We start from the raw sequence: 14,419 nt of genomic DNA on the forward strand, positions 1-14,419 counted from the left end.
TAACATGCACTCTAATTTGTCAATGGGACACTTTCGCGGATTTCAAGCACTCGCTCAACTTTTTATCAGGCATGATATGGTTTTTTTGAAATAGCATCAAAGTTTGTTTAAAAGATCAGAAATAAACTTTTCGGTAACTATTTCTATCCTTTAAATTACATCATGCTTATAATTATCTCCCATATCTTCAAAATCAATATTCCCATTACATAAGTAAGGAATTTTGAAGAGCGAGGATGGAAGATAAAAAGAGATACATTTGGAGGGGGTTGGGCATTATGATATTCGAATATATCGATAAGAAATTGTTATTAGGGGAGAAAAGTAGATAAGACTTCATGCTCTTCTCAAGAGCTTTTTAAAAAATCTCCGATCCTTACGTTAAATCCATGCATACAAGAAATTTCAAATACTTAACATTCTTAATCACTATCTAGGATTTACAGAAGGGAACATTTCACCCTCTCGGCGATTTCGAACACTGCGACAATTCGAACACGCTGCTCATATCTCTATCACTTCATCTTACCTTGAGGGTTCGGTATGTTTCTTGGTCTGTTTCGTTCTTGATTTGAGTAAATGAAAAGCCCATTATTGGAGGAACTGAAAAAAAAACAACACTTAGAAATAAATAAAAGTCTGTTGACTAAAATTCAACTATTTCTGATCAGACTAAAAAATAACAAATTATCGGGAACTAATACAGACTATAAAGAGAAACCTTTTACAATAACTCTTTCATTTCAGACATGAAATTATATCTTTAATTGAGCTATCCAGTAACCGGCTTTAAACTAAACAAAATCCTTAATCGACGCATCAAGGCTTCTACATGGTTTTTGCAACTCTACGCTAATTTCAGATTCGTCGGTTTATCGTTCGTCTGAAGTTCTGAGGAATAATGTAATGAACAAGTTGTTGAAAACCCTTTACAGACTCTTAATGCTATTAGTAGAGAACAATTATCTGATACCCAAGAGCATCTTATGATCAAGTAATAATTAACTGCCTGTTTGTGTTGTCGAGTCACATAAGCGTTTGATTACCGATTCAGCTTGACGCTTGGGAGTGTTATTGTTGAAGTTAATGTAGAAGACCTTGAGAAACAAGTTGAAACTAACTTTTTAGAATAAACCTGTTTCTTAATGATTGCAAATTAGAATAAATCATAAACCACGCGTCTATTGTTGAAAATGATTTAGAAGCTCAAGCATTTGAAACTAAGAAAAAATTACGAATATATACACCAAATCTTATTAAATCATAAATGCAAAATAATTCAACAATCACTTTTCATTTCCATGTTTTAATATGCAGACGTCATAGTGATTACACCTAAACATTTTAATTTCGTTCTAAAGGTAATTAAACATGTTTCTGATTAAGATTAATTAGGTCAAGAACACTCTGTGACAGCTCATACAACTGTATAGCTATAAAAACCCAGGTCTCTCATCTGTTAAAAGTACCCTAACAACACTTGTCTTGCAAAGTAACGCATTTGCAAGTGTTATTTTTAAGAGCACGGAGTTTCATTCCTTACTGATGGCTGCATGTGTTAATGGTTTGTATTACATTCAATTACTTATGTGTTAATGTTACCCTCTGATTAATAAAATATGGAATATGTAGGACATCCCGGTCTCTACTCTAGCTCACTCTTGGGCACAAGTCTCGTTTGGATACCAGCTAAATGTTTTAATACCTATATCTGTATCAAAAGCATGGTTTCACTAATTTTAAAGAATGGGGTTCATCAAAGTAACGTATATGTATGCCGTAACAAATTAATTTTATGTTACAGTTGACATACGTGTATGAATTGTTGATTCACATGACCGAATGTTGATGATGTTTTTTGCTTAGTAGACGTTTTCTCAGTTTTGATTGATTGATTTATTGATTGTTGATTTACACCCGGTTCAAAAATATTTCACTATCTTTAATGTTAACGCCACCAGATGCTAGTAAGATCTATCCACTGTACTCAAGGTCATTTATCAGTAAGGACTCTTTATTGTGCTAACGCATGCACGGAACATTATAATGTATAAGGTCACATCCCTTTCCCAGCCCTTTCACTTCAAAGTGTCCAGTGCCATTTGCTACCTTTGTTATAATCTTCTTAAGTTTATCGCAGTTGGCGTTCGAAATAATGACCCGCCGATCATCTTTACAGAATTCAAAAAAATTATCAATTAGATATTTTACTCTGCTAAGAAAGTAGTTCAATGAGATCTGATTTAGAACATAGCTAAGGGTATCCTTATTATCTCTTAACTGTACGTATTCATATACATCATTATTCTATTTCATTGTTGCACTAAACTCTTTGTTGTATATAAAGCATAAAGACTATTTGAAAAATTCTTTCTGTAACCTAGTGGTTTACATACACAATATTTGATAATTAGTTGATATCTAGGTCAAGCTAACTCATTACAAACAGAGAAGAGAACATTATCAAAGAAAACAAAGTAACCTAGAGAGTAGCTGTGTAGTCATTAACTCGAAACAACGTTCCTATATGTTTGCTACAATATTATCTCCACTTTACATTATCTTCGAAATCAAAATGAAATTCATCTATTCAACTGATGGCAAAACAAGTTCAGATTTTCCCCCCTGATAAAAACGCAATATTGTAAATTGGTAAGAAAAAGTTAAGGTTTATAAGTGGCTAGATGCAAATGCATTACGAAAATGTAAACTTATAATAAAAAAAAATGACGGTTATCATAAACACAACGTGTGAGGCCTTATTTTATATCTTTTTTATTCATTATATTTTCTCACCTCCTCCCCCGTCCCTTAATAAACCACCGCGATTTTAAATTACTGAAATTCTCAAACCAATATGCAAAAAAAAAAAAAAATAAAATAAATAAAAACCCCAAACCCCCCGAAAACTCTCTGATGCTCATTAAAAGTCCGAAAGTTGAAACAAAAGTTTACGATCTTGATTTCCTACATCTTCAAGACGAATTGGTCTGAGATAAAAATAAATCAAAGTATCAGGCTGCAGTTGCCATATCAAGTCATAAATGTTAATTCGACATCAAAATGGATCCGATGAACTTTTTATATCTGAATCGAACTCCTGACCGAAGTTTTGAAGATAAGACAAAAAGTTGCACCTATCAATACAATCAATTAATGCGTCGTAAATACAGAATTAATTGCAAAATTGCTTTCCGTTAAGTAATGTGATATGCTGTAAATTTCTCCTATGCTGTAAATTGCAATATCAGGAGCCCGTTCTGATTGGCATTGTTTTGAACGTCCACGGTGTACGCTTACTTTAGGAGGAGGCCGGATGGTCTACAAATTAACTTTCAGATTTACCTTTAAGTTAAAATTTTAGGTTTGAATTTTTAGCCAGTACCTAGTGAAGAAATATTCATAAGATTTTAGTTTTAGAACTTGAATGTTTTTCTATATTTTTATACAAAGCTCTTCTTCTAAAGGAAACCAATATAGTCTAAAAAATGGCTACGACCATTGAGCCCTCTTAAACGTCTTGGATATCTTAGTATCGACATGTTCTCAGAGCTTGGATTATTCTTATGAATTATGTTTTACAGAAGTTCCATCTACATCTGGAAAAACTTTTGATTACAAGAGCACGACCCCTGTTAACCATTAAGACCAATCCAAAGCAAAAACCACCCAGCGCCCAAAGGCGTGTTTACAATGGAGCGTTGGAGCACTCTGAAGTGGAGTCTCCCATGGCCATCCTCAGCCCTGTGTATACAGAGAACTCATCCCTGACCACAGTGCTCCTCACCTGGCGCTTCCATCAGGTCATTGTCTTACCGCCAGAGAAAACCACTCCATTTTCCATCCTGTTTCTCAGTGTGTTCATGGTCTATAAAAATGTCGTTATTTTTATAGATATCAGCTTTTATTCGATGTAATTTTGTGTGTGGAATTTTTAATGCGTTTGAACTAAGTTTTTTAACCAAGGATTTCCCCCACAAACTCACTTTGTAATGCATTAAGAATTCGAAAATAGATTCAATCTAAAGAATAGAAAATGAGACTATGCTGTTTTTATGGATACTTTGCACACGTGTTTTGTTTTTTTGGTCGAGAAGCTACGAAAGTCAACAGCATACTCTCCGATATTTTATGTTAGTGTGCAACCTTGTTGGATTGTTCAAATATCATTCTGACCTGCAAATAACTGTTTCAAAGAACCTATCCGATGTTGATGACTGTCATTTAATTCGATTGATAATTCAATGTTTTATACTTAACTTTTTAAAAAAAAAATAGATATTGTGAATATTGTGAATTAAAGTACGTTATGACTGATATACTTTCACCAATTTAGAATTTTCAAATTTTACAATATTTAACAAGACATACGTTTGAAAATCATTTCGAAAGGTAAAAAAATTGAAATTCCCAGCGGGATTTACAGATTAGTAATAAACCCTCCAACCCATTGCGCTATACTGCTAAGTGACAACTTTGGGAAAGAAACTATTCATAAAATTACACTTGATTTTATTGTTTATTTCGATAAATAGTACGTCGCAATATTGAAGTGTCCCATACCTCTTAAAACTTTTACTTTTTCTTGACCGTGGGCTAGGATTTAATTCTGTCTCCGCACAACAGTTCAATCTAAATTGGATTGTAAGCTTTAAAAATAGCCCCCTGTCTCCAGAGTTTGTTAAATTTACCTCACTGTGAGCTGCGAAGATAATTCTCTGTCGCCAAAGTTTTTTTTTTACCTCTCCTCAGAACTGATTAAGATTTATATAAATATATGTACTTCTTTCGGGACTGTTAGCAGGTAATATTGACCTACAGACTGTGAGCTGTGAACATAGCCTTATAGGTTGCTATATACACAAACCTGCACTGAAAGCTGTAAACGGGAATATCCTCCAATTTCTCCTGTTTCTCTTACCTTGACATTGAGCTGTAAACATTACCCTTTGTCTCCTTAGTTTAATACTCCCAGTGTACCTGATTGTAAGCTTTAAATTGGCTCTATGTGTGGAGAGTTTTGATCTTTTATCTAACCTATAAGTTGTAGACAAAGCTCTCCTTTTTCAACATTTGTTGACTCGCCTGGACTTGGAGCTGTAAACATAACTCTAACGCTACTTCTTTTACTCGTGAGCTGGATCTTTACTCTAACCTTGACTGTGAGCTGTAAATGTAGCCCTCTGTCTCCTCACAATACAGGCACACGTAGTCCCCGATACACAGGTACTCGCCCATCCCCGGCTCCTCACCGCAGCCATGAAGCTGTAAAAATTAACAGGTATGATTAGTGCATAAACAAGCCAGGTATGTATGATTAGTGCACGAACAAGCCAGGTATGATTAGTGCACGAACAAGTATCATCCATCATCGTGGGCAACCATTTTTTATAATCATACACCACAAATCTGTAAATATTATTCTCAAAGAAAAATTCTTCGATAGCTGTTTTGTTAAATATTTATTGATGACTGCTGTTCAAGAATGATTTTTTAAAATAATTTGTTTACTTTTACAATGGCTTGACTCGATAGGTTTTCGATAAGAAAAATTAAGAAACTCGTGGTTGAAGAGATTACAATTTCATGGACCGCTGTGACTCAAGTTCTAGAGTACATTTAAAATAAATTCCAATCATATTGCACTTGCTAATGAAGAATAATATTTTTCTCTGGTTATCAACTTTTAAATATAGAAAGTGCAAGAAAAGTACAAAAGAGTACTACCAAAGTAGTAAAAGAAATAAAAGTATTGATGTCCGGAAAAATATGCGTATGAAGACCAAAAAAAAAGTTGGAAGAAAGTTGGTTTCAATTAGGTGTAGTGAAATAAGCTAGAACTAAGGTATTTTTTGGTATGCAAGATTTGGAAGGCAAAATGGTAGTTAATCTATATTCTAGACCGATTTTCACTTTGTTTTCACCAATTAGTATAGGACCTCAAAAAATCAGCTGTTGTTTGATTCTGTTAACAGAAAACAAGATAATTATCTAATAGCTCAAAATGTTACATGTTGGCAAATCAAAGACCGCTTTTCATCTGCATCAGTTATAGATAAAAATCCCCACCTTACATTCATAATCTCCAACAGCCAAAATTTTTATAACATTGAGAAAGATATCTGCAAAGTTTATTAAAATTTTTTACCTGTCAGGTTTAAGTTGTAACAAAACATTTTTTTCGCCAGAATCATACATGCATCTAAGACAATTTCAGTGCAAGATAGGCATGTTTAAAATATATTTGATTTTATAACAATGATATTTATTCACAGATCTAGCTTAACTTTTTTGGTCAGCATTGCATGGTTTTTCATAAATACCCATTTGGCGTGACGATTACAAATAAATTTTGACGTTGTTACTGCCATCAATTGTTGTATTTGCATACTTTAACAGTTGTAGTTTATTAAGGTGGCAACAATTGTATTTCAACCTTTGAGCTGAAAAAAAATTGGTATAATTGTAAAACACAAGTTGATTGCCCCGTTATTGCCGTGTCCGATCAAAAGACCTCTCTAAGGGAATCAAAATGATAAAGCTTTGCTTTTATGTCAAGAATATTACGAATCAAATGTAGAAAACTAAAATAATGAAATGCCAATGTTAAACTAAAGAACGTTTAGGATACTTCACATTTCAATACGAATTTTAATCATCATCACCATCTACATTGTATAAATCATTATAGCAGAACAAACACTCATATTTCTAAAAAAAATGCCTTGTAAATGCCAATAAACAATTTTTAACGAAATTTTTTAAAACAATGTTCTGTATATTATGATAAGAATCACAGAGATTGAAACATTATTGGTTCAATATTCAATAACTGTAAACCCCTTCAAAATTATTTTAAAATTTACCTTCAATAAAAAGGTATTGGTTATTCATTATTCCTCTGATTTTCAAACGAACGTTATTATTCCAATGCAATTTGTATCATTCCACAAATTAGATATTTCCAGAGACACAATATATATATTTCATAAAATAGAAACAATTATATCACAACAAGATGAAACTTTATGAAAATATCACTGTCCAAGAATTGAAACTTTGAATACTTGTGCTTCGGATACAAATCCATTTGTGCATAGTGTTGTATCGGGCGGTAACTTTGTTATAAATATGACGTCGATCATCCCGCCTCGCGCTTTAAGCAGACGACCGAGTCTCGCCCCACGTGCCACCGCTACAGCGTTTGGGTAAGGATTATACGGTGCTTTGCGTTCACGCCTCTTTACACATACTATGTTTATTTTTGATGTCTTCATATGTTGTTCAAACACTTTATGACACTCTATCTTTGATCCTGTTATCAGGTTTTTCTATATTTTGGTTTGAATTAATCTTCATGGATTTGATGGTGATTTCATAGATTGTTTTGTTTTGCATAGTTCGATGGTATAAGCATGTTCAGAGGTGTGACAGTTGTTTGAAAGCATCATTGTTTTTAAAATATTTAACAACATTATCTTTATATAATAGCTTCAAAACCCATAGACCATTTTTATTTTTATTCACTTGTTTTGTACTATATCAAAGAAGAAAGAATATCCGTTTGTCTATCCATAAAACAAATCAATGTCTGACAAAATAAGGTATTTTAAATTAATTAACATGCTTATCATTTTAGCAATTTAAGATAACACAGCTACCGAAAAAATTACCGATTAACTAAATGCAAACAGGGTTCGAAAAAACCTATAAATATGAAACAATTTTTAGATAACCTTTTAACCAAGATTTTTAAGATAAGAAATCAAGGAAAGAAATTGGTAGATTTTTATCGTAGCATGTTAATAAACTCTAGTCATAATCACCGATCTTTAATGTTGCAATTAAATCGACAATCAGAGAAGACCTAAACATTAGCGCTGAGCGAGGAATGCTGAGTCCTGTCTGATAGTCGGCAAGCACAACATCCATTTTGTGTGTGATCTGTCCCACCCACCAAACATCAGACAAAGTTCTCGTTGGGGAATCAAAGTCCCAGAAGTTCGGCCCACACATATAATGTATTCTGGCCCTGAAAGCCGAAGCTTCCCGCTTTGAAACGCCATTGTAATCCAAAATCTCGGATCTTTGATTCACGAAGAACGTTGGAGGAATGCTTACAAAGGGGAGCAACCAAAATCCAATAATGTTATAAAGGTTACGTCATATTACAATAGATCAACATATTCCAGTTTGCGGACAAATACAATAAATCTTCTTTATTAAAATGATATCAGGAATAAGGGATTAGAAAAATTATAAAACTCCTAATGCACAAATCTGTTTTGAATTAAAGAATTCCGGAAACCGCAGTATGTTTTGTTTATCTATGTCCTCGCTAATTGCAGCTCAAACAAATATCTATCAAAAGAAGAAAATTTATTTGTTTTATGTTGTCATGGGGAGTAGAAATACGTTGTCATATAGCAAAATTTATGCCATCGTTGAATACTCTCAGTAGAAATTCAAGATGCTTAGAAGAAGCATAGTTTAGCAATTGAAAAACTTTATCTTGAAAAATTGCTTGAACTCTCATTCTCTCTCAAGTTTGCTGTCTCAAGGATCCCCTGCGGCTTTTCATACTTTTGATAACTTCTGCGCGCAGTGCACCGGGATTGCAAAATTTTAATTGAAAGCAATATAAAAATTAAAACTCCCGAAAAAATTGTGTTCAATACAATCGATCATTACAATTGTTAAAATTTACACAAAACAAATCAACAGCCATAGCTGTTGCAATGTCTTTAAACTTTCATTCTTTTGGGTATACTATCAGTATACTAAAAATTCTGAATGTATCGACATTCAAGGGTTACTGCAATGAAAGAATACCACATTACCATGTGTTAAAACGGCGCGTGAAAGACACGGAAAACTGTTTCATGTCTACAAAATGTTTAGGTTTTTTTTTCAATTGGCCAGACCATTAAGTCATTGTTGTCCCGGCAGACAAAAGGTAAAATCGGACTTAATTTTGATACTTTTATAGCATCTCTTGAGTTGCGAACGTCCAGCGTTTTTGTCGATAGTTTTTATTCGGATAAAACCTTGCCTCGCATCTATGAACTTACGTGTACATAAATTTAAGAAGTCATAGAAAAACCAAAAAGAACACGTGCATTTCACGGGGATCACAATAGGTTGAAATATAATGCTGAAAAATAGGCCAAAGAAAATCTATAAATATCAACAAAATTCAAATAAAAAATAAACAAAGAGAGCCGTGTGTGTCTTTTAAGATACCACTAAATCGAAAAATAATGGTAACAATGCAAATAAGAAACCACGGGCGTTCACAAAAAATTGACAGATTCCGGAAAGCAAGTAATTACAAATGACAAACGTTTTCTAGATGCAGATGAACGGCGCTAGTGATAAGATGCCTGGTTACCTCAAAATGCAAAAAAATGAAGTAACAACTAGCTTATTCATAATTAACAGTCAATAGCATAATGTAGCAATAGAACTATGAACTAAGTTATGTTGGTCTGAAACCTTCTACAGCTGTGTTGGTTTATAGTTATATGCGATCATATGGCGGGATAGAGAGAGATGATGGCCGAGCATGGATAGCAAGGAGTCAGTAATCCCTTCTCATAGACTGCGTGGCACTTTATCTATCGATTTATCTGTTTTAACTAATTGCAGATATGTTTTTTGCGTTATCTCAAGATAAATTATTTCATCATCACAACTCTGTTAGTGTCGCAGATGTAGCAATTCTCATTGAAATACTACAAATGCTGGCGTATAGCTGTAAACAGTAAGAAGACAATAATGTATAATAAACGATCGTGCAGTTAAGATAATTCTATCGACTATTTCAAGGTCCGACTTTTTTGCGATGTCTATTCAAACATTTGCGTACATTGTCAGAGTTTTTAAAGCACATTAATTAACAAAAGGATCCAAGTTACAAATACAGATATAATTGTGAGATTCTATAAATCAAGTCAATAAATAAAGTTTTATTTGTTGCAAAGTTAAAACAAAGAAAGAATTGAAATATATCTGAAATACACTTTTTTTTCATTATCCCAAGTATGATATTCCCTAATGAGAGAACGTACATGTATGATGAAGCGAACAGTACTGTGTTTTAAGTGCTTGGCAGGCATTCGTTCCATGCAATACACATTTACCTTTATGTTCTGACTTTTGAATTCGGTAAAAGTTCAAAAAAGCATTATCTACAGCCTATTTGACACAAATAACTGCATTAACATGTCATGTGACCAACAATTTATTCAATAACTAATAAGCATAATATTGGCCTAGTGACCTATTTTACCGCTAATAAAGCAAATCGTCATATATAAAATAACCAATTTCACTCTTTTTTTGTTTTCAAGTGTTTTGGGTATTCAAATACTCAACTTTACCTATGTTTTGATTACAGAACAGCTTTCCCTTATATTTTACCACTGCTCGCCAATTTTCGTACATGATATTGTTGCAAAGCATGTTGATTCCTGTATTTACGTCGCTGCTGATATTTTATTACTCAAAATGATGCATCATTCACTTGATGAGTAAAAACGTATTTTGGGCAAATTCAATCAATTCTAATCTTTGTAAGTCGAAGATAAATCATAAAATCGTGAAACAGAAATTAGTACTTGTTGTTTACTACATATAATAAAAAACTATGAAATAAAGGGGCACCAACAATCCTAGTTTGGAGTGTACGTAGTGGTAATTGTACATTTCGACTAAATCTCGGGAGTCTTGAAGCAACATATAAAAATTGATCCAAACATGTGAACCATTTTTAGTTTGCAGTTATGAAAAAAAATTAAACTAAAGTAAATTATGTACGTATAATAAAATTAACGTGTGGTTATATCGTTTTTGTCATTAAAAAGTTATCATAGACGTAAATAAAATTGTGATAAAGAAGTTGACAGATTTATACCATTTTCGACCGACAATCCTTTGTTTTAGGAAGAAATACGACAAATCCATTGTTTGCTTTGCACTCACAAACTGCAAGATTTGCCATGCACCGCATGTACTTACCTCGACCTCGGGGTCATTGCTCGTGGACAATTTTAAAAGATAACTCTCTGTTCGCATAGTTAAAGAATCTCAATCTCAAGAAAACATAGTCAACATATAACTTCTGTCGAGTTAAAAACAAAAAGACGACAATGATGTTTGAGCAACACAACACAAGACACTCACTCCAACAACAAAACAACAGAAATAACGACCACAAGTCGAGAGAGCCAAGATACAGAAACATTGATTGCAACAATAACTAAAAACATTATTTTCGTACGACCATTATCCCGTGTAACTTCGCTAATGATGAGTGTAGAGTACACACGCGCGAGTGCAACGAGACATGCTAGTCTTTGATGTTTTTTTTCTCTATTAGAACGACACCTTGATTTGTGATTAATAAGAGAACTCTCATCCAAGCATTTTTTTCAGTGGTGATTATAACGATAAAAAAGCAAAGATAATTATAACAGGTAGAGTATATGGCTTCAACAATCATACAGACATGCAATTAAAAAAAATTGTATCATTATTATTGAGACATAAATAAGTAGTTTAAGTTTACAGAAATTGGGTCTAATCGTTTATGTATCACCATCAAACAACAAAATATGTTCAAACCAGATTAAAATAAATATTGTTTTCATTATCGTACATTTTTGTATTACAGATGATCTCGTATCAGTAACGATAAGAGAAAGTTTCAAAGGCTCCAATTCAAACATTAGTCAAGATCCTATCATATTTTCCTCTGACAAGTCTTGTTGAAAGTGAAATTAAAATAGTTTTTTAATATTTGTACACCATATTATAGCTTAAAAAAATATGACAAATAACGCATTCCGCATTTTCAGATATATACATGTACCTATGGTTTGGTAAACGCACGTTTGTTTTCAACAGATAAATATTATAATCTAAATAAATGGAGTGTACCTAGAATTCAAAGATATAACTATTTATTGTTTCGGATATGATTATAATTAAATTTGAACAGCTGTGCATGACTTTTCAATTTGGCAAACTAAAAACAAATGAAAAAAGGTGTTGCAGTAGATTTAAAGATTATTCGTATAACAAGCATTTATTTGATGTATTCAACACGTGTATATAAAATACTTTATTGCATTTATATGATTACATGTCATAGGTTGTAGGTACATATGTAGTTCACCTTATATGACAGTAACATTAACTATATTGATAGGAGTTATCCCTCTTCTAAAATGCTAGGAGATCAGCATGTAAGCATTTTTAGAGTCGCAAATTAAATCGTCAACAAATATATTAATATTTAACCATAAATTTGGAGGTTAATTCGACCTCGACATGGTTTCCGACCCCTGTGACTATATGTACATTGCACTAAAAATAATATGCATGTATACGTAGGCTCATCTTTAGTATATTTATTCTGACAATAAGGTTAACTTGATAACGATCGCACAACAGTAATTGTGTATTTTGTTCTCGTTAGTCTCATAATTGATATGTACAGTTACATGACGTATAGTAAATACAGTTGTACCTCTAGTCTGGTTTTTATACAACCCTTTGCAATTATTGATCTTATTACATGTAACAGTTGCTACAGATAACCGTAACTGTTACATACATTTTACCGGAAGTTATCTCTCTTAGCTTCGACTTGCCTGGGGAGCAGGTTGAAATAATAGAGATTGATGATCCAATTTTCTTTGCTAATGATTTACCTACACTCATTTCTAAAAAAAAAATATATATTTCCTTTCAGTTCAAAGCTTGGACATTAAAATCATTTTTTGAGTGTAAATTATAACTTTAACGCAATTTATAATTGATGAAAAAAAAACTTAGAAAAAATCAAGTAAATCAAATTAAACTAGTGAAACACTGTTTTTTGTATGAGTTTGTTATTCTTATTTTCAGAAAAAACTTTATTTTGAAAACAGATCCCAAAACTGAGAAGCAAATCATTGTAAAAGATGCGCTCCACGAAGTTCCTGCAACAGTTTGAATACGTTACGTGCAACGGATAACCCTAACTTCTACATTTTACAAAGGAACATTCAACAAATACCTGTTTCTTAATTATTCAATGACATTTGCAAATGTTTGTTTTACTTTTAGTAAGTATTCGTTCACTTGTCCTATTAGGCCACGGTTTCAAATTCTTTTGTTTTTTTTATCTTAAAAATCCTCTATTTCATCTTAATAAATATAATATTTACAATTGGTTCCTGACGTTGAACATCTTGTCTTCGTTTATTATTTCAGAAAGCTTAAAGAGTGCCTCTTCTTGATCTCTTACCTCGGTGTGAAGTTGCCGCAACATTTTGTGGTACAACTTCAGTTGGCCGTGAACCTCACATCCAACGAGATCATCGTCGCTGTCCAGGCAACTGTCGCCATTCTCGTCATGAACTCGTATTTCTAGTGGTAAATCCATGTCCTGAACACCATGTAACTATTTGGCTTCACTTTATTGAGAACTTCATAATTTTCCAAAGTTGTGTTTTAAAAATTGAAAACAAGATCGGCCAACACCATCACTTGGAATTTGAATTCTCAACAAAGAGTGTTAGTTGTACAATCATGGTATTTAATATGGAGACTGATGACAAAAAAACTTACTTCCGTCAAATGAGTAACGCATAATTTCAAATCCAAACGCTCCTAACTCTAGACAAGGATAAGTTGTTTATGTAAACTCAGATGTGCAAAGTCCTGACACCGTCGATAGAATGTGCGTGATATGTCGATATCTAACGTTTTAACCCTCTTGACAACAATATCCGCGAAAATATGTCAAGCGTCTTCCATCGCATCTCCTAAATGGTACCTACTTTTGATGTATACCAAAGATATATGCAATAGAGCTTCAAGGATGCCACACAAATTCAACCTCTGAGCAAATCTTCATTAGGCTGCGGCAGACATAGATAATTACATTTAGAACATATCCCTTCAATGAGTTAGTGGCCCGGGCAGGAGATTTCTGGTGGGAGCGCGTCATCAGAATGCGAGATGTTGTTTGTCCTGTTTTTAATATCATACAGATACTGCCAGCCTGCGCGGACGCTCTTTGGACCAACCAGTCCTTGTGGTGTCTCATTAAAATATACCATAGCCTTTATCCCTAATCATCGAGGCTGGGAGCAACATACAATAGTTTTTGAAGTTGCGTTTGTAATGGATTAATCCAATGCAATTACTGCGATATAGCAGAACGGATTTAATTCCCAAACTGGCCATAAAGTGATAGATACCGTGAAGTCTGTATTTACGACATCTAATAATATATGACGCAATGATAAATTCATCACGTGAGACATCAATTGCATTTATCTGAAAAGTGATACCAAGACATATCTTTGATCAACTGTCTACCAATAAAAAAAAACAGCCGCCAAAATACACATACATGTAACTACTT

The 14,419-nt window shown here is 33.2% G+C and overlaps 1 protein-coding gene across 1 annotated transcript in view; it reads right to left on the reverse strand.

The window, feature by feature from the left end:
• LOC128187945 (inositol 1,4,5-trisphosphate receptor type 2-like) overlaps window positions 1-13,881 on the reverse strand; it is a 47,684-nt gene extending 33,803 nt beyond the window's left edge. Inside the window, exons 1-3 of the mRNA XM_052858661.1 lie at window positions 13,295-13,881; window positions 5,156-5,265; window positions 530-603 (exon numbers count right to left, since the gene is read on the reverse strand). Coding sequence (XP_052714621.1) covers window positions 530-603; window positions 5,156-5,265; window positions 13,295-13,432 — 322 coding nt within the window. The 5' untranslated portion in view covers window positions 13,433-13,881. The remainder of the gene's footprint in view (window positions 1-529; window positions 604-5,155; window positions 5,266-13,294) is intronic.
• Window positions 13,882-14,419: the final 538 nt, after the last annotated feature.

The sequence above is a fragment of the Crassostrea angulata genome, chromosome 6 (assembly GCF_025612915.1).
Source record: "Crassostrea angulata isolate pt1a10 chromosome 6, ASM2561291v2, whole genome shotgun sequence".
Classification (NCBI taxonomy): Eukaryota; Metazoa; Mollusca; class Bivalvia; order Ostreida; family Ostreidae; genus Magallana; species Magallana angulata.